The 18,610-nt window shown below is 48.4% G+C and overlaps 1 protein-coding gene across 1 annotated transcript; it reads left to right on the forward strand.

Annotated features, from left to right (window-relative positions):
* The first annotated feature begins 3,539 nt into the window (after nucleotides 1-3,539).
* LOC102120983 (keratin, type II cuticular Hb5-like) lies at nucleotides 3,540-16,889 on the forward strand. Its single transcript, XM_065523506.1, is given in 9 exon segments — nucleotides 3,540-3,962; nucleotides 6,563-6,771; nucleotides 8,503-8,563; nucleotides 9,612-9,707; nucleotides 10,351-10,515; nucleotides 10,736-10,861; nucleotides 12,466-12,682; nucleotides 15,464-15,499; nucleotides 16,233-16,889. Coding segments are annotated over 9 exon segments (1,485 nt in total). The 3' UTR covers nucleotides 16,385-16,889.
* Nucleotides 16,890-18,610: the final 1,721 nt, after the last annotated feature.

Consider the following 18,610-nt stretch of genomic DNA (forward strand, 5'->3'; position numbering starts at 1 on the left):
CAGTATAAAAAGAAGTGAATCCTGACAAAGTTTTGGGGAGAGGGAGTACAAGTAAAGAGTTTTTGCATGTGATTGAAGTTATCAGCTCAAAATAGAACAGTATAACTCTAAAAAGTGTTGGTTATACAAGGTGAATAAGTCCAAGAGATCTACTGTACAGCATAGTGCCCATAGTTAAAAACATAGTATTGTATACTTAAAAACTTGCTCAGCTAGTAGATCATATGTTAAGTGTTCTTATCACATAATAAATAAATAAATAAATAATAAATCAAGAGGGTAGAAGGAAACCTTTGGAGATGATGGATAGGTTTATTGCATAGATTATAGTGACTGTTTCACTGGTGTGTACATATCTCCAAATTCATTAAGTTGTATAGATTAAATGTGTATAGCTTTTTGTATGACAATTATTCCTCAATTAGACTGGGTTAAAAATGTAAGCACACACATAAAACAAACAAACAAAACAAAAAGGAAATGTTGGTACTTAGGGAACAAGAGGGGGACTCTGAGTTTGGATAGATAGTGATCTCTTGATTCTTAAGCCTGGAAAGAGGACAAATGCCAAGGTGACTCTCAAGGATTTCCAACAAAAAGGAGACCACATGGTTTCCTTAGGAAATGTTGAAAGTCAGCCGGTCCAACCCTTGCTTGTACAGTTGAGAACACTGGGGACCAGAGAGGGTAGGTGACTTGTGCCAGGCTGCATGAGTCAGCAAAGCCACGATGAGCATTTGGGGCACCTGCCTTGGAACTTGTCTCACTGTGCTACTGCTTATCTTTGTTGCAGAGACAACTTTAACCTACCAGAAAATGTGGAGGCGTTCTTGACTCTTCCCCTTGTCTTACATCTCAAATCCAGTAAGTCAAGAAATCTAGTTGACTCTTTCCTCAAATTCTATCCATAGCTGGCCACCTCTCACGCCCTCCAGGGATTCTCATGCCCTCTTCCCTGGCAGGAGCCTCTGCCATCTCCTAGGATTGACCCTTCTCCCTCCTTTCACTGTCATGTCGCCTACAGTCTGTTTCCCAGGCAGCTGTCAAAGTGATCATTTAAACAAGTCAGGTCATGTCAGTCCTGTGTGCAAAACCTTCCAAGGCTCTACACGGCACTCTGTGTGGGAGCAGATGTCCTTACAACAGCTCACTGGCCTTCCATGACCTGTGTGGAGACCCCTTATCGCTGTATCTCTCTGACCATGCCCATACTCACTCCCTCACTCTCACTGCAAAAACCACACCAGCCTCCTTGCTCTTGGTGGGAACACCAGGCCTGTTTGTTCCCACTGTGGCTCTTTGCGCAAGCTCCTTCCTTGGCACATGTGGCTTGCCCTTACCCCCTTAAAACCTTTGTCCAAACGTCCCCTTCTCAGTGGAGCTTACTCTAACCACAGTTGAAATTGTACCCCCTCTTTCTCCCAGCTCTCCTGACTCCCCTTAACCTGTTTCTTTCTTCTTTCTGTAACACTTATCACCATCTAACATATAATTTATTTATCTAAGTTTACTATTCACCTCTCCCACTGTAATATGAACCCACAGAAATATGTGTTTTTTGTCTATTTTATTTTCTGGTATATTCCCAGCTCATCTAAAGGTGGCTGGCATATAGTGCGTGCTCAGTAAATGCTGGTTGACTGAAAGAAACAAATAGAGACCAGCACGAGACAGGCCCTTCCAGAACATCAGCTTTGAATTCCAGTTTCTGTTTTGCTTCCCTTGTTTAGTGTGTCCACCATGGAGAAGCCCTCTCACCTTCAGACACACTCAACTCTTCCCCATGGGTTAGGGTTAGTGTGGGAATTGTCCTTCCGTGGCCAGCAAGCGGTGAGGTAGCCACATGGCCAAAAGAACAAATGGATGGAGGACGTTGTTTCTTGACAGAGTTCAATTTATAGGGCGCCTCCCCAGGCCTCCTCTGCTGTCTTGGTTCCCCTTGGAGCTCTGTGCTGCAGATGCAGAAACAAGACCCCCATCTCAGACTGATGCTTCCCGGGGCTGGGCCGGAAGCTGCTCCCTCTGTGTCCATCCTTACACTCTACTCCTAGCATGTGACTCTGTCCTCTGTGTCTTTCTCTTGTGAGGAATGTGTGCATGCATGCATGTGTGTGTATGTGGATGTGTATGCGTGTGCACGTGTGTGAGAGAAAGGGACCAGGAAGACTCCTACTCTCTCCTGAGCTGTTTGGCTCTTTTCTTGTGCCCCTTCCCGAAGCCTGTTTCTCTGAGAGAGAGTTCCGGAAGATTATTTTTTATTCTTGTCTTCACGCACAGAGAGCTCTACTCAGGGGCCTGGGGCTGAGGCGGTTTGCCATAATTACCTCCAGACTGCTGCTGTGCTGTATAAAAAGGTAGGCACTTTCCCCATTAAGTCCCATTTCCATCCTGTTCTTGGTGTGACACAGAAAGTGCCCTATAGGAAGGGGTGGGAGGCAGGGGTGGGCAGTCCCTGGCCGAGGGCCCTGCTTTGTGAAGGATCTCATGCACTGCTTAATTTCTCTAGGAATTAGGGTTATGCTGTGCCTGGAGACTCTGCACCCCCGCCTCTGTTCTCCCTAAAGATGTTGCCATCCTCTGGGACGTGGCTTCGGTCTTGCCTCCTCGGTGACCCTCTGGCCAGCTATAAGTGACCTTCCTAGGAAGGCTAAGAACATGCTATCTGTGCCCCTTACCTGGTCACCTTTCCTTCTCTGGCTTTGACTCTTCCCTGCCTGTCTCTCCAGTGAGGTCAGGTTCTTCACAGGCAAACTGTCCACCTAGCTTTATTTCCCCCAGCCTGTAGTTGAGGGCCTGTTCTGGTGGGACCTTGTCTGCCAAATGAAGGCACCTGCTCCAGGCCAGCTCCTGAGGCCAGTGACTGGGCCTGGCACATAGTGGAGGGTCAGTTAGTGTTTGTGGACTAGATAAAGATGCTCTGCAGATATTGGCCACTCCCTCCTGAACATACCTGGTATGTACTAGTTGCTAGAGGGGATATAAAGGTGTATAGACATGACTTCTGCCTTCAAGGGGAGGCAACACAAAGTCCAAAGGCTACCCTATAAGACGAATTGTAGCTAACAGCAATCATAGGGAAAGGCTTGAAGGGTTTGCCCCACAAGTGCCTAACCTGAAAGGATGGGCTGGGTGGGACTTTCGTGGGACATAGGACCCTTGGAGTTTCAAGAATGTGCTGGCCCAAGCCTTGACTTGCCTGGTGGGATGAAGATTCCTGGTCCTCTCACAGGTTGGAGGGGAATTAGGGGCTTGATAGACGTGTCTAGGCCTGTGAGTTTGGAATGGCAGGGGCAGGTTTGTTGGGATGCAGGGTCTCTTTGATATGCCTATTAAAAGAGGCAGGTTTCAGTTTCCCTCACGGTCTGCCTAGCGGGAGATTCCCATGCTCATAAATGGCATTAATAACGTTCTCTGCCTTTTATGTTGTCAGGAGGCCTGTCCCCTGCCCAATAAAAGGCGGGAGCGATAACAGGCCTCCAGTGTGAGACCGTGTCATCCTTCAATCCTCAGACCAGGGGACTGTCCCGCAGAGCAGAGGCATGGCGAGCCAATCCTACCGCATCAGCTCTGGCTGCAGGGTCAAGAACTTTAGCTCCCGCTCTGCCATTGTGTCCAAGCCTGGGGATCGCAGCTGTGTCAGTGCCACGGCCCATCATGGGGGCAGTCCTGGGGGGCTAGGCTACAGGCGCCTGGGAGGCTTTGGCAGTCAGATCCTGTGTACGGTGTGGTCTCCCCGGATCACGGTGAGTTGTGGATGGGCCCTACACAGCAGAGGCAGGTTTGGCTACCCGGCAGGGGGCCTTTGTAAGCTCAGCCCGCCCCACATCACATCTGTCACCATCAATGAGAGCCTCCTCATACCCCTCAACCTAGAGATCGACCCCAATGCCCAGTGTGTGAAGCACGAGGAGAAGGAGCAGATCAAGTGTCTCAACAACAAGTTTACTGCCTTCATTGACAAGGTGGGTCTGTGTGTTGTTTCCTGGGACTGTGGCTTAGGAAGGGGAAAGGGACTTGGAACCTGATGATGGGGTGGTTCAAACTCTCCTGTCACTGACTAGCATGTGGCCTTGAGAACATGGCTGAATCAGGGTCTTTCAAGTGTTGCCATGTGAGTCAAATGCAGTAATGAATCTGAAACTACCAGACAGAACAGGAGGGTTTGCTGCTGCCGCTCATAGGCAAGCAGCAAGCATGATGTGTGTGCGCCGTCCATCTTCCTGATATCACCGGCACACAGTAGGAAGGTGTGGGCAGAGCAGGCAGCTCTGCTTAGGCATGTCTCACCTCCCCCTTAGAGAAGATGCTGCCATCCCTAGCATGGAGCAGGAGCCAGGATGCAGAGGGGTGAGAGGATCCTTTCCTGCTCCTCCTTGGAGGGGACGTGATAGGAAGGCTGTGAACCCTTAAAACTTCTGTCCGAGGCACTTTATACCCTGAAGCACATGGATAGATTAAAGGCAGTGAGTGAGAAACTTAAAGCATGGTCCGGAGAGAGGCTGTTGAATTGCACTTTTCTGATGCTGCAGTTTCAGAGTCCTCCTGGTTGAGTGTATAGCTCTGGTTTCCTTTAACCTAATGATGCCCTCCCGAGGAGCTCACAGTCTTTGGGGGAGGGCAGCCACCAAAGTTTAAAGGAGGAGAAGCTCATCTTCCAGGGCTGAATGGTGTGCATATCTACATCCTGGGACTGCATAAGAAGGCACAAACCAGGGCGATGGTGGTTGGAAGTTCTGCTCTCAGATCAATGCTACATCAGAAAAGGGCATATCTGCACACAGAGGTGCTGGGCGTCCATTGTTAACATACCGCTGGCTGTCCAGATTACTCTTCCCTTCCATCAGCACAAAGAAGCTGACCATAGAGTTAGGCAGGTTATTCATTGCACAAGGACATCTAGCAAGAGCAGGGGAGGTTGGAATCCAGCCCAGGCTTTGCTGGCAGAACCGTGCGCCCTGGCAAGGGGCTGGAGGCATCTTTTCCTAATTTGCTCAAAAGCACAGGGAGTGCCCTGAGAATGCAGGCTCAAAGGGGTCTCTGCATGTGGCCTTTTGGGCATAACCCATGAATGCTGCTCTCTCTATTGAGAGGCGTCAGTTCTGGGTCTGGAGAGAGGAACTTATACCACTGCACCAGGCTGGCTTTCCCCTCCCTTGGTGTTGCTGATGGCCACCCTCTTCCCTTCAGCCTTCTTCCCGCAGGTTCCAAACTGCATTGTGCTCCAGACTACAAAGTGCATTGATATGGTGGGTTTAATCCTGCCAGAGGGCTGTCCCATGACCTGGGTCTGCATGTTAAAACCCAAGGCAGATGCCTTTTGGATAATCAGAATTTTGGTTCCTTGTCCCACAAGCATGGACAGTCAGACAGTTGAGGGTTTGTACCAGGCTTGTACTCCCAAAAGGTTGGTGTTGGAGAAGAAATCACCTGCTTTAGGTCTGGTAACTGCAAACTTCAATGGGGGCGGTCACATGAATGATGCTAAACTTGAGAGGTGTGCCCACCTAGAAGGGCAGTAGCTGCTGCTCACTCCAGCCACAGGCCTACCCAGCCTTGCCAGAACTTCTGGTATGTCAAGAGGGTCAGAGAGATCCAGATTCTTACTTGAAACCACTCAGTTATTAAATGTTGGCAACTAATCAGGTCTCTATAAAACAGTGTGCAAGCCAAGTAAAACATACCTGTGGGCCTGATAGGGCCTGCAGCTTCCAGTGTATCACTGCTAATGTATTTCTCCTGTCTTGTTTTACAATGAAATTCAGGGAGAATGAGGCGAAGTGGTCTGGTTGGTAGCAGAGTTAGAGTGAGAGGTCTCCTAATTCCTGGCCTGGGATCCCCCATCCTGGGCTTCAGTGCCCCAGCATCAGAGTAAGGAAGGGCCATGGTGTGTACATTTTAAAATTGCTGTTGTACAAATGCCCATAAACGTATCAGCTTAAAACAACACAAATTTACTACCTCAAAGGCTGATGTTAAGGTGTCAGCAGGGCTGCATTTCTTTTTGGAGGCCCCAGGGAAGCATCTTTTTCCAGGGACATTTAGGTTTTTGGCAGAATTGAGGTCCTTGTGGTTGCAGGATTGAGGTCCCTGTTCTCTTGCTGGCTGGCTGCTGGAGGTTGTTCTCAGTTTCCAGAGGCTGTCCACATTCTTTGGCTTGTGGCCCCCTCTTCCTCCATCTTCAAAGCCAGTAATAGCGAGTTGAGTCCTTCTCATATTTCAGATCCTTCAGTGCAGGCACCTTTTGGGGGGAACATTATTTGCCTACTATGCATAGTATGAAATATTTCTGCAGGATCAGATGTTAATTTCATTCTGTGTAGAATAAATGAATGTTTATAAATAGTGTGCTCTTTCTGGGAGGGGGGATGGGTGAAGGGAAGTAACTTGGGGACTACTTGTGACCTGCACTTTCAGACTTGACCAATAATTTGGCCTCCTGGGGAAGGTCACAGGCTGCTGCAGGGCAGGGGCCATCTTCAAGGGCAGAAAGGGCTCTGGGGGACCAGGCAAACCCTACCCTCAGGCTTCCCCCTTAGTCTCTTTCCTCCTTCCTGAATGGCAGGTGCGCTTCCTGGAGCAGCAGAACAAATTGCTGGAGACCAAGCTGCAGTTCTACTAGAACCGCGAGTGCTGTGAGAGCAACCTGGAGCCCCTGTTCCAGGGCTACATTGCGACTCTGCAGCGGGAGGCCGAGTGCGTGGAGGCTGACAGCGGCAGGCTGGCCTCAGAGCTCAACTGCACACAGGAGGCTCTGGAGGGCTGCAAGAAGAAGTGAGCATGACAGGGCTGGGATGGTTCTAGGCAGTGGAATCGGTCTTAGCTGAGACCACGTAACTCCTCCAAAAGCCAAGATTGCTGAAGGCCAGGGTTGTCCTGATGAGCTATCAGACACTTCTGCTTTACCCATCTGCTTTGTCTCATGTCAGCTGCTAGCTCTTGCAGCCCTGTGCTGGGGGCTGGGAAAATATTTATAGAGAAGAGTTCCCAGTCTGGGAGGGATGGGACACACATCAGGGCACAGACTGATGCAGATGAAGAGACAGGAACAAATGAAACAGGAGGAGCAAGGCCAGCAGGGCTGGAGAGGAGGAGCCCGGAGCAGTCAGAGCTAGGACGGGAGAAAAGTGAAAGGCTCTGGAGAGATATCTGAAAATGAACTGGCTGAAGCCATTCCAAGTATCTGATGAACTTGGACTCTTCCTTTATTTATTCTGCAGATAAACCATCAGGTTCTTGTTCTGCAAGGCTCCACAATTCAAATACCAATATAAATCTGGGTTTTCCTGAGTTGTTTGGCTTGTCCATTACCTAGTCTAAACTCACTGGATCACTGTACTTACCTTGTAGATACAGACAGAGTGAAGGGTGATTTTGACCTCAATCAATCCTGGTAATTCTAACCCTCCTTGGGATTCTTGGAAGTTCAGGTTTTACCATCTGGCTGGACCCAGCAGTGGGTCCTCACCTCCTTTGGAGTGAAGCAAATGTAGACACAGTCCTCAGTGTGCAGGCATCAAAGTCTGCCTCCCACTCTGGTGGAGTGCAGGCTGGTAATTATAGAGCTGAGTGCTTACTGTAGCCCCAAATGACCGTGTAATTCAAAAGTTATGAGAACAGGCCGGGTGCAGTGGCTCACGCCTGTAATCCCAGCACTTTGGAAGGCCGAGGTAGGTGGATCACCTGAGGTCAGGAGTTCAAGACCAGCCCGGCCAACGTGATGAAACCCTGTCTCTACTAATAATACAAAAAAAATTTAGCTGGGTGTGGTGGTGGACGCCTGTAATCCCAGCTACTTGGGAGGCTGAGGCAGGAGAATTGCTTGAACCCGGGAGTTAGTGGTTGCAGTGAGCTGAGATTGCGCCATTGCACTCCAGCCTGGGCAACAAGAGTGAAACTCCATTTCAAAAAAAAAAAAAAAAAAAGTTATGAAAACCATGCTCTGGGAACTCTGGTCTTCCTTGTGGGGGCAGGGCTGCTCCGGGGCTGTAGTCTCACAGGTAAGAGAAAGAGGGCTGGCTGGTGGAGGAGGGTGGGGGAATGGCTTGAACAAGAAGTTGCTTCTAGGAATTCAAGTCCTTGGATATTGGGGCAGAGGGAATAAAACCTCATGCGGGTGGCTTCATAGAGCTCTATGTTTTGTACAGTGTAGAATTTAAAGGCTCTGTGGAACATCGGTCTGTTTTAAATAATTCCACAAATGTTTACTGAGTGCCTCACTGCACCTCTGGTGATTTAGACCAAGATACAAAGAGATTAAATGACTTGCCTCGGGTTTTGCAGCAACTTCAGTTAAGCTGGGACCAGATACCAGGGACCTGGACTTCAAGTCCAGTGTCCTTCCAATGGGTTCTTTGTGGCTAGGAAATAGAAGTCCAGAGAGGCCAAGCCTCTTCTGCAAAGGCACAGAGAAAGGAGAAAACCAGGGAGTTTGGCACACCTGGGCTCTGGCCTGGCCAGGTCCTCAGTCCCAGGGGCCTTTCCACCTGGCTTGTCTCTCCTCAGGTATGAAGAAGAGCTGGTCCTCAGGGCCACAGCTGAGAACGAGTTCATGATGCTGAAGAAGGTGAGTGACTGTTCTCACATGGGAAGAATTAAATCCTGGACACTGGATGCTCTGATGCTGTGGGCCCTGTCAGGTTCCCATCAGCCCAATTGTTGGTGGTAAGGCACTGGAGCCCCTGGCACAAGAAGGTGGGTTAGTTTGGCCGCAGAAGCCATCGTGGAGCCCATGCAGGAACCCAGACGGTGCCAATGGCGGCTTCATAAAAAGAAAACTTCACCACGCTCCTGCTTGGCTTTTTTTAACTCCCGGATTGGCTGCAATGTTCAATTTTAATTCTGTGTTGCTCTCTTGCGGGCATTGCGTCCCCCTGTTATCCCAGACTAGGGGTTGGTTCTCAGCTTGTTAATGATTTAAAAGTGTGGCCGTCATTCAGCGCAATTGGTGATGATGGAAAAGCCCAGAGAAATAAAACTGTGAATGATTTCCCTTTTGTTTCATGTTGCTGAGTGAAAGTGCATGCGAATGTTCTTTAACAAGCAATTGCTTGCTTGCCAGCCTCCTTATTTGTAAATATCACAGAGTGGAGAGGGGGCTGGTGACAGATCTGCCAATAAAGGCTTGGCCTTGGTCCCAGGCAGGAGACTCAGCTATTTGAGTGCTGGGTGTTTCCTGACCTGGGCTCTGAGGACAATCTACAGAGAGGCTCTGTGATTGTCACAGGCTTGTGCTCTGTGGGTCAGTCTGGCTGGGAGGCAGCAGCCTGACGTTCTGGGCCGTGGCATCAGGCTTCCTTCTTTGGCAAGGTCCTCAGCTCTGGAAGGGGTCAGACCTCTTTCCACTTCGTTTCCACAGGTGGTCTCTTTTATGCAATGGGAGGTAATGTCATTGGCAGATAACAAAGGATCTGTCCCTTCTAGGGGGTCCTTGAAGGTGAAGATGAGAAGTCTAGGTTAGACTTGTAAGTGCAGGGTGGCTGGGCAGGGGCAGGCCAGAGGCAGAGAGGTGGGCCAGGAGGTGGTCTCAGGGCCCAATGAGGAGTGCCGAGGCTCAGGGGTACAGCAAGGGGGACAAAGGTCACTTCCTATCCTCTCGTGTCTGTCTCCACCAGGATGTAGACTGTGCCTGTCTGCGCAAGGTGGACCTGGAGGCCAACGTGGAGCCGCTGAGGGAGGAGCCAGTCTTCCTGCAGTCCCTCTACGAGGAGGTAAATCTCTCCCCATCTCTGGAAGAGCAAGTGAGAGAGGTGGCAGGGGAGGATTTCCTTTGAGTGTGGCCTGTCCAGGTTCCTAGGTTCTAGGGAAAACTGTACATTCTTGACTTTCCTAGGCTCGGATATTTTTCCTTCTGTGACCAGAGGGGATTTTTATCTTGTTTGGGTGGAAGTGGGTGATGCTCTTCCTTTAAGATGATTTGAAAGAATGTGGTTAATTCCCACGTCGTGAAGTGGAGCTCTGACACTTAATTTGTTAATTCAGGTAGTGTAAAAACCCAAGCAGATAATCCAGGCCTCTACCTCTGGCCACGATCTGGCTGATTAGATTTGCGCACAGAGCTACAGCTGATCTGGATTATTCAGGCCCCAAGGCGGGGTGGCCCAGGGTGGCGGCATGCACATAAATCCAGCCCTGTTGATCCCTGTATTAGTAGAATTCCACGTTACATTGCTTCGAGGCCACGGTCCCAATTCCAGCTTCTACTCTTAGAACTACAATTTTAAAATTTTCCTGACTTGCTGGTAGTTTTCTAATTTCAGAGTTGGGACTTTTTTTTTTTTTTTTTAAATTTCCTGAGGAGATAGGATCAGAAGGGGATTTGGAGTTGAGGGCACTGGTTGCTGTCTCCTACAGGAAATCCACCTCCTTCAATCACAAATCTCTGACATGTCTGTGGTGGTGAAGATGGACAACAGCCGGGAGCTCAGCATGGACTTGGTTGTGGCTGAGATCAAGGCTCAGTATGATGATATTGCCAGTCGCAGCCGGGCGGAGGCCGAGACCTGGTACCAAACCAAGGTAGTCTGGAGGGCAGGACTGCCCCACTGAGACAGGAGGATAGCTGTGAGCCTCGAGTTTCTCTGGGAAACACACTCCTGCACTCTAGAGGGGCTGCCACTGAGGTCCCGGGTAGAGCAGGGCCAGAAGGCAGGAGAGCTGCGGAACAGCAGCCTGGCTGATTGGGTCGGGAACTGCAGCCTCTAGCCATTGTTTCTGCTGTTTGCCTCTCAACCCACAGTGTGAGGAGGTGAAGGCCACAGTCACCCAGCAGGGTGAGAACCTCCGCAGAACCAAGGATAAGCTCAACGAGCTGAACCGCGTGATCCAGAGGCTGACGGCAGAGGTGGAGAACGCCAAGCAGCAGGTTGGGGGACGCCGAGACCCCACTCCATACACCTACCGCTTCTTGTCTGGTTCCTGCTTCCCTCCTATCTTCAAGGACTGCTGTCATCTTTGGAGAGGCGTGTATTTGAACTGTGCCAGAGTACACTACTATCATCAGCATGCAAGGGCTCCTGTTCTAACACCTGCCATTACCAAACTTCCAAATTCTTGTGGATCTGATAGGTGTAAACTGGCACCTAATTATTATTCTAATTTTCATTTCTTTGGTTAACCAGTGATAGGAAATCTTTCTATCACTTACTAGTTATTTGTATTCCCCTTCTAAGAACTGTCTACTCATATATCTGCCCATTTTTCTATTGTGGCTCCCTTCTTTTTTCTTGGTGATTTGCAGTATTCCTTTGTCCATTCTATCTGGATTGTAAGCCTTTGTCAGTACACATGTTGCAATTAACTTTCCCTCAGTCTATCACTTGTCTGTTTGTCCTTTGTTGAACCCAAATCTTTAACCCGGATGTGCCCAAATCCATTTTAAGTTCTTCCTTTAATGGTTTAGACTTAGAAGGTTTTGAGATAATAGAGGTAGTCTCTTAAATTTCTCCCCCATATTAGTTTTATAGTTTTACCTCTGGCATTTAGGTCTGTGATCCATCTGAACTTTATTTTATTTTATTTTTTGTATACACAGTGAGTAGGGTTCTAAATTAACTTTTCTACATATTGTAAGAAAATAGGTTATGTAATCCATCCTTTCACCAGTGATTTGTAATACTACCTCCAGCATGACACTGAGCTCCCACACATGGCTGGCTCCGTCTCTGTCTTCTCCCTTCTAAGCTGCTGTTCTTCATCACTGTGCAGGATGTATCACTAGTAATTTGTTGTGGTTAAGAGCTGAGTAGTGAAATATGCAAATGGTTTACTTTTTAGATGTGAAATTAGAGAAGATTCGAAGTTGTCCCTGTAATAATAATGCTTTTGTTCATTTGATTCTGATATGCTTTCTTAAGTGGGGTGAAGGGAGGGGCTGCAGTTAGCGTGTTGGTAGTTGTTGCACGTGGGAGCTTCTTTCAGCAAGATGATCTCAGCAGGCCAAAGAGTGAGACCCTGCACAGTGGCCTTTGAATACCTGAGCTTGGCGCTAATTAATTGCATAGCTTAGGGCAAGTCACAGCCTTTTGGAGTCTTAATTTCTTCATTTGTATAATGGGAATAATAATGCCTGTTGTGGCAATCTTGCAGATTAACTTTGAAGGTCAAATAAGATAACATCTATGAAAGTACCTTGTAAATGAACGATGGTATATACAAATATAAGGTAATATCACTAATAATGATCATTCCTATTTCAGTGCTAACATTTCCTCCCTCTAATGGCTCACCTGCCAAACTCAAGTCAGTTTTATGATACAGTGTACAAAAATGAAGGAAAAAACATCCAAATGGGCCATGTCCCTGCCTAGTTAATTTTCCATTGATGTATTTCTTTTAAATAGTATTAAGTTCAAAAGTTAACCATTTTGAATGGAGATAAAATAGGATGACCAAGGCCACTTAAGACCCACCAGAGTCCCCACAACCTGCACCCTTTTCAAACTCCTTCCCTTCTGTCCATCTCCACAGCGCTGCAAGCTGGAGGCCACGGTGGCCCACTCTGAGCAGCAGGGTGAGGCAGCCCTCAGCAATGCCCACTGCAAGCTGGCCGAGCTGGAGGGCACCCTGCAGAAGGCCAAGCGGGACATGGCCTGCCTGCTCAAGGAGTACCAGGAGGTGATGAACTCCAAGCTGGGCCTGGACGTGGAGATCACCACTTATTGCAAACTGCTGGAGGGCGAGGGGATCCAATGAGGACGGGGGCTCCAGGGTCCCTTCACGTCCCTACTCAGAGCTGGACTGAAATCCTCCAGGAAGAGAATGTTCAAACTGAGAAAGACTCTAGAAATCATGGACTCCAACCATGTCCCCACTTTGCAGATAGGGAAACTGACACCAGAGAGGGGAAGGGGCTTGCCTAAGAGCAGAGCCAGTTAATGGCTCAGCTAAAATGTACCGGTCTCCGGGCTGGCCACCGATGCTCTTCTCCCTCCTGCACGGCCCCTCGGGCTGGAACCTGAAGCTCATTCCAAGGCCACTACTTTACCCTCTTGGCTGAAAGGACGTTTCTGTAATCGGCTTCCGTGGGTTCTTAAAGCTGGAATCATTTAGAAAATTAGTTGAAGGCCATTTGATTTGGGATGTGAAAAGAATCCTATCAGCCTAGATAGCCTGGTGTTCAGGACCAGAGAATAGAAATGAGCAGCACAAGTTCTGTCCTTGCAAAGGAAGACAAGACAGACATACATCAGTCCTCCAGGGCCTGGGGTTAGTGGCCCAGGGAAGCTGTTGGAGAAGGAGGCTGCCTTCTCAACAGCTGAGGAGAAGCTGTGCTAATTTGAGCCAAGAATTGAGGGCAGATGAAGCCAGTGTAGGGCAGAGTGATGTGTATTTACACCTGGGATGGTTGCATGGGCCTCTGGACTTGGGACGGCCACATCATTAGAGCTTCTAACTGGGTCCCTTCAGGGTGGGGAGGATAGACTGGGTAGTAGAGTATAGAGGTGGAGAGTACAGGCCATGAGCTCACTCTGGGTTCAAATCCCAGTTCCACCACTTATTAGTATGTGACCTCTTTATACCTCAGTGTCTTCAGCTGTAAAACAGAGATAATCACAAAATCCACCTCATAAGGCTGTTGCAGGATTAAGTGAGTGTTAATGGAACATAGCAAGCCCCAGTGGGAGGAGGTGATTGTCAAGAGATGATGGTCAGGCCAGGCTGCCCCCATGGAGAGGGAACTCATAGGCCTGGTCGGCTTTAGAAACCTTCCGTGAAGCGGCACTGAGGGCAGCCTGGCCACGCTGCTGGACTCGCTCCATGCTTGACTCAAGCACACACACTTTTCTGTCAGCTTCCTCGGGGCTCTGGGTGAAGTCACAGGAGATCTCTCTGCATTCGGACGCTTAAGGCCCCAACCCACTCACTAGCATTCAGTGAGCAGCTGGCACTTGCACTGATTTTCATTATGATACTAATAATGAACGGATTAATATATCAGAATTATTAGCACACATCCCCAATGCATGTGATTTTAAAGTTGATTTAGCATATTGTGCTATGTGTACTGTGGCCATGGACCTTTTAAGAGACTGCCTCCTCTTGGCATTTAAAACACTTAATTTAATTACATGAGGTAATGCTCATTGCTGCTAAGACAGAAAATAAGAAAACAAAAGCATCCAGAGCCACTCAACTCAGAGATAGCTGTCGCCAGCATTGTGGTTCGACAGGCACCACCACGGGCACTGTGGGTTCCTTGAAAGGGCACAGTCCTAAGGCTGTGGCAATGCCAGACTGAGTGGCAGGAAACTGAGCCAGATGCATACATCCTCACTCAAAAGATGAGTGAAGAAGTGTTTTGAGCTGGGCAGAATGAGGCAGGGTAGAGCTTTCCTGGGGAAAAAGGTTTGAAGTGGGAAGCTACAAAAAGGGAGACAGAACAGAAAGTGCAGAGGTGTGAGGGAGGAGGGAGTGTTTATAAAAAGCTCACTGCAGTGGCATAAATGTCTCATCATAAATGATACAGACATATTTCTTGAGACAGAGTCTCACTCTGTCGCCCAGGCTGGAGTGCAGTGGTGCAATCTTGGCTCACTGCAGCCTCCTCCTCCCGGATTCGAGTGATTCTCCTGCCTCAGCCTCCCAAGTAGCTGAGACTACAAGTACCTGCCACCATGCCCGGCTAATTTTTGTATTTTTAGTAGAAGCAGTGTTTCTCCATGTTGGCCAGGCTAGTCTCGAATTCCTGGGCTCAAGTGATCCACCTGCCTCCGTCTCCCAAGGTACTGGGATTACAGAAATGAGATGTTTATAATGTTGGTAGGAAACATATTGGATTTCCTTACTATGTGCCAGTCTGCATTTTAGGCACTTTCCATGTGGAACTCAATCAGACTTTACAATAATCCTTTCAGACGAGTATTATCATCCCCATTTTATGCCGGGGAAATTGAGGCACAGAAAGGTTAAGCGACCTGCCCAAGGTCACCCAGTTAGTAAGCGGCACAGCCAGATCTAAGTCCAGGTAGCCTGGCTGGAGAGTCCAGGCTCTTAACCACACCATACTCTTCTTCAGCCTCCCTCTGCATTGAATGAAATCAGGTAGATATCTGGGGTATCATTTAATATCCTGGGATAAAAATGAATCTGTTTGTGTAATAGGCAAGCTTTTTCCTGCTCAGAGACATCTAACTAGGTAGCAGCAGCTTCCATCACCACTTTGGCTTTGCTGGCATTTCCAGCCAAGGGACCAGGAGGATGCCCCCCTCATCTCTACTTCTCAGTTCACCAAATTCCATGGCCAAAAGCCAAACATGGCATAAACTGGCCTTTTGGATCCTGAAACCTAATATACCCCTGTCCTTTGGGGATCCCAGCAAGCAGGACCAACACTGATGCTGTCTGCAGCAGGTGGGTAGCCTACCCCTGCCTCTTAGGGCCCCTCCCCTCCTTCAGCATGGAGGAGAATAGGTTTGGTGCAAAAGCAGAGGAACTCAGCACTAACTGTACACTCTCTCCTCTCCCTGCAGGCTGTGTGAAGGCGTGGGCTCAGTCAATATCTGTAAGTTGGGTGTGTGTGGGCATGGCTCTCTGAGGTGTCAGTAATCTTAGTATTAGATTGCATCTAACTGATGACCAAGCCTCTGTCTATGGAGTGATAGACAAGGGACTCCTGAGCTGATGTCTCTGGGATCCAGACAAACTGATGACCTCAAATATTTGACCATACATGGATCCATCTGGAATATCCATGAAGTCTGAGTTAATGAATGGGGCAAATTCTGAACCCCTATTTGGTTCTGCAAAAGTAGCTTAAGCCTTTTTGTTACACACAGAATACTACTCAAGTGGTATCATGTTCTAGTAAGAAAAAAATGTTAGGTTTATATTCTGATCATGTGGGTCTCTGCAGGCAACTTGTAAATCTCTATCTAGTAATCCAATGTACACACAGCCCCTGGGCCAGGTGTCTGATTCCCATCCTTCCGTTCCCCTCACCTCTCTAGCAATCATATTTGTAGATGACTCCTCTACTGTGATCTATCAGTTTTTGCTCAAAGATTGTGTGAACACCTCTCAACATCAGCCTGGTCCAAGTAGAGTTTGGAGTGCAATTTGCTAACCACACTCCTGAAGAAGCAGATGGCAATGGGTTCAGGTTTGCCCATAGTTTAAAAAGACTCATGTTGCTGGTCCCTCAGAGAAGGAAGAGAATTAATCATTGGTTCTAAAGGATTCTGGGTCATAACGTGTCTGAGATGGAAGAGAATTCTGACCTGTGTCTCTGTCCGCAGGTGTAAGCCGTTCCCAGGGTGGTGTGGTCTGCGGGGACCTGGACTCTGCTGCCTCCCTTCGCTCAGAGGGTGTGGCCATCAGCAGTGGTGCACTGTGTTCCCCCTCTGTGGTGGGGGCCTGCTCCAGTGCCCGATCTGTGTGGTTTGCGTAGAGGGGGTGGGACTGTGGACTGACATGTTCTGATGGGGGCAGTGTGGGTTGGGGAGTGGAAATCTTTTCTCCTGCATGCCCAAATGTCAGTTCAGTAATTTCTCCTTACAGAGAACCCACAACTAACTCTCCTGTTTCCTTCTTATTGGAGTTAGCGATTTACTCTTTGGGTGTAAACCCTGGGTTTGACGTTATTTTCACTTCCATTTCTTCTCCCCCTCCCTGTGGTCCAGGAAAGAAATAGAAAGGTTTTTTTTGATATAAATTGTTCAGTCGTTGTCTTCCCCAATTAACTTCGGCTAACAGATGTTTGTTAAGTCCTGAGTGTGCCAGATCCTCTTGGAAAGGAGCCAGTTAGAGTGTGTGGAAACACCTCTGTGCTTTGCCCTCGGATGAGAGGGGCTCCAGATGCTGCCTCAGCATGGAGGGGCGGTGGGGGTGTGGAGCTGGGCTTCTCACTGGCTCTGAGAGATTGTATATTCCCAGAGTTCCCCAACTATTCATATGTCCAGATTGAAAGACTGACGGAGGCTAATCAGCTGGCTTTATACTGTTGGTTGCCTGGAAGTTCACTGTATTTGCATGATTCCTGTATGGCTCCTTCTTTCTTTTGGTGTGCTCGATTAAATATCAATGACAAAAGACTTTTTCTTAGGTGCCAAATTAATGCCTGCCTCCTTCATTGTCTTTCCAACCCACTCAAAGCCCTGACTGTCTTGGTGCATCTCACAATGTGGTCCACGGACCACCACCTGCATCAGAATCCCCGTGGGGTAGTTGCTAAACGTGCAGATCGTGGGCTCCATCTGGAACTCTCAATCAAAAGTTCTAGAGATGAACCCAGGAATCTGTATTTTAATAAACTTCCAGGTGATTCCTAGAAGAACTAAAGCTTGAGAACCACAGGTTTATGTTGGTAGAGGGAAGAGGAGGGTCAAATAATTCTGGCCATGGAAGTAACTGTCCCTCCGATTCTCACTGGATCGGTCTAGCCCCTTTGCATTTCTCCTTTGTCTATGCTAAAAGGTCAGAGCCACAGTCTGGGCCACACACACACCAGGGCAGGTTGTGGGCAAAGGTACAAAAGGGGTGAGGAAGGGAGCCTGTATTTGTTAAACACCTGCTAAGTGTCTGACACATTATATATGTATTTCATTAATTTCTCACAGCAACGAGAATATTATCCTCATTTTACATATAAATAAATTAAGGCTCAAAGAAGTAGCTTTACTAAGTTACCCAGCTAGTCCAGAATTCCAACTCAGGTCTGGGGAATGCCGCTGCTCATAAATGTTTCCACAGCATTTCCCTAATTGCTCCTCAGGCTAAAAATTCTGGCTCATCAGATGCTCCTGGAGGAGTTCTGCCTGATGCTCCTTCACCAGCTGTCTGACACTTTGGAGACGAGATGGAAGGTGACACATAGGACCTCCTAGAAGCATCTGTAGAAACATCTCCCCATACCCTCTGCTCTCCAAGGATCTCGGACAGATCGTGTTGTGGGGCGGTTAATACAAGCTTCTTGTATAGGAACCCAGGATCAAAGCTCAGACCCGTGGTTGGAAGGCATTTGCCCTTCCAACCTGGTCAGAGGCAATTGATTGGTGAACTCTGTGTCTGGCCTACTCTTGAACTGACAGTTCCCTAGAAGTCCTACCTAGGGCTGTCTCACCTGTATGTGATAAATGGAGACAGGGGTTTCTGAGGGTCAATTTTCTTTCACTTGTACAGGAAGAACTATTGCTCCCACCTTATTTTATTTGGAACTTTTATTTTTTAAAGTTTTTTTTTTTTTTTTTTTTTTTTTTTTTTGTTTAAAGCCTGACTGGGTAGGAAAAATTTTTGCCACAAGAATGCATATCTGATCTCATGACATGGAAAAGTCTTTAAATTTTTATTTTATTTTATTCCTTTTCTTCTCCAAGGTGCGCACGCACACTGCCAGACCTTCCGATACCAGCTCCAGACCCGCTAAGGCAATGGTGTGGCACCCTGGCCTAGGGGCGGAGTCTGGGGGAGCAGGGTCTGGCCTTTTGACTACCCGTGGGTTCACTCCCCACATCCCACTCACTGCCGACGGGCAACCCCCTAGGGTCTTTAAGAAACCTCTGCGCCAGGATGCACTAGGCACCTAGACTTCGGAGAGGAGGGCGCCGACCCTGGCCAAAGGGCTATGGGCGTGTCACGGGGCAGCCCTGAGCAGCCAACAACCCCCAAACACCCTGCC

Source organism: Macaca fascicularis, chromosome 11, assembly GCF_037993035.2.
Source record: "Macaca fascicularis isolate 582-1 chromosome 11, T2T-MFA8v1.1".
NCBI classification, from domain to species: Eukaryota; Metazoa; Chordata; class Mammalia; order Primates; family Cercopithecidae; genus Macaca; species Macaca fascicularis.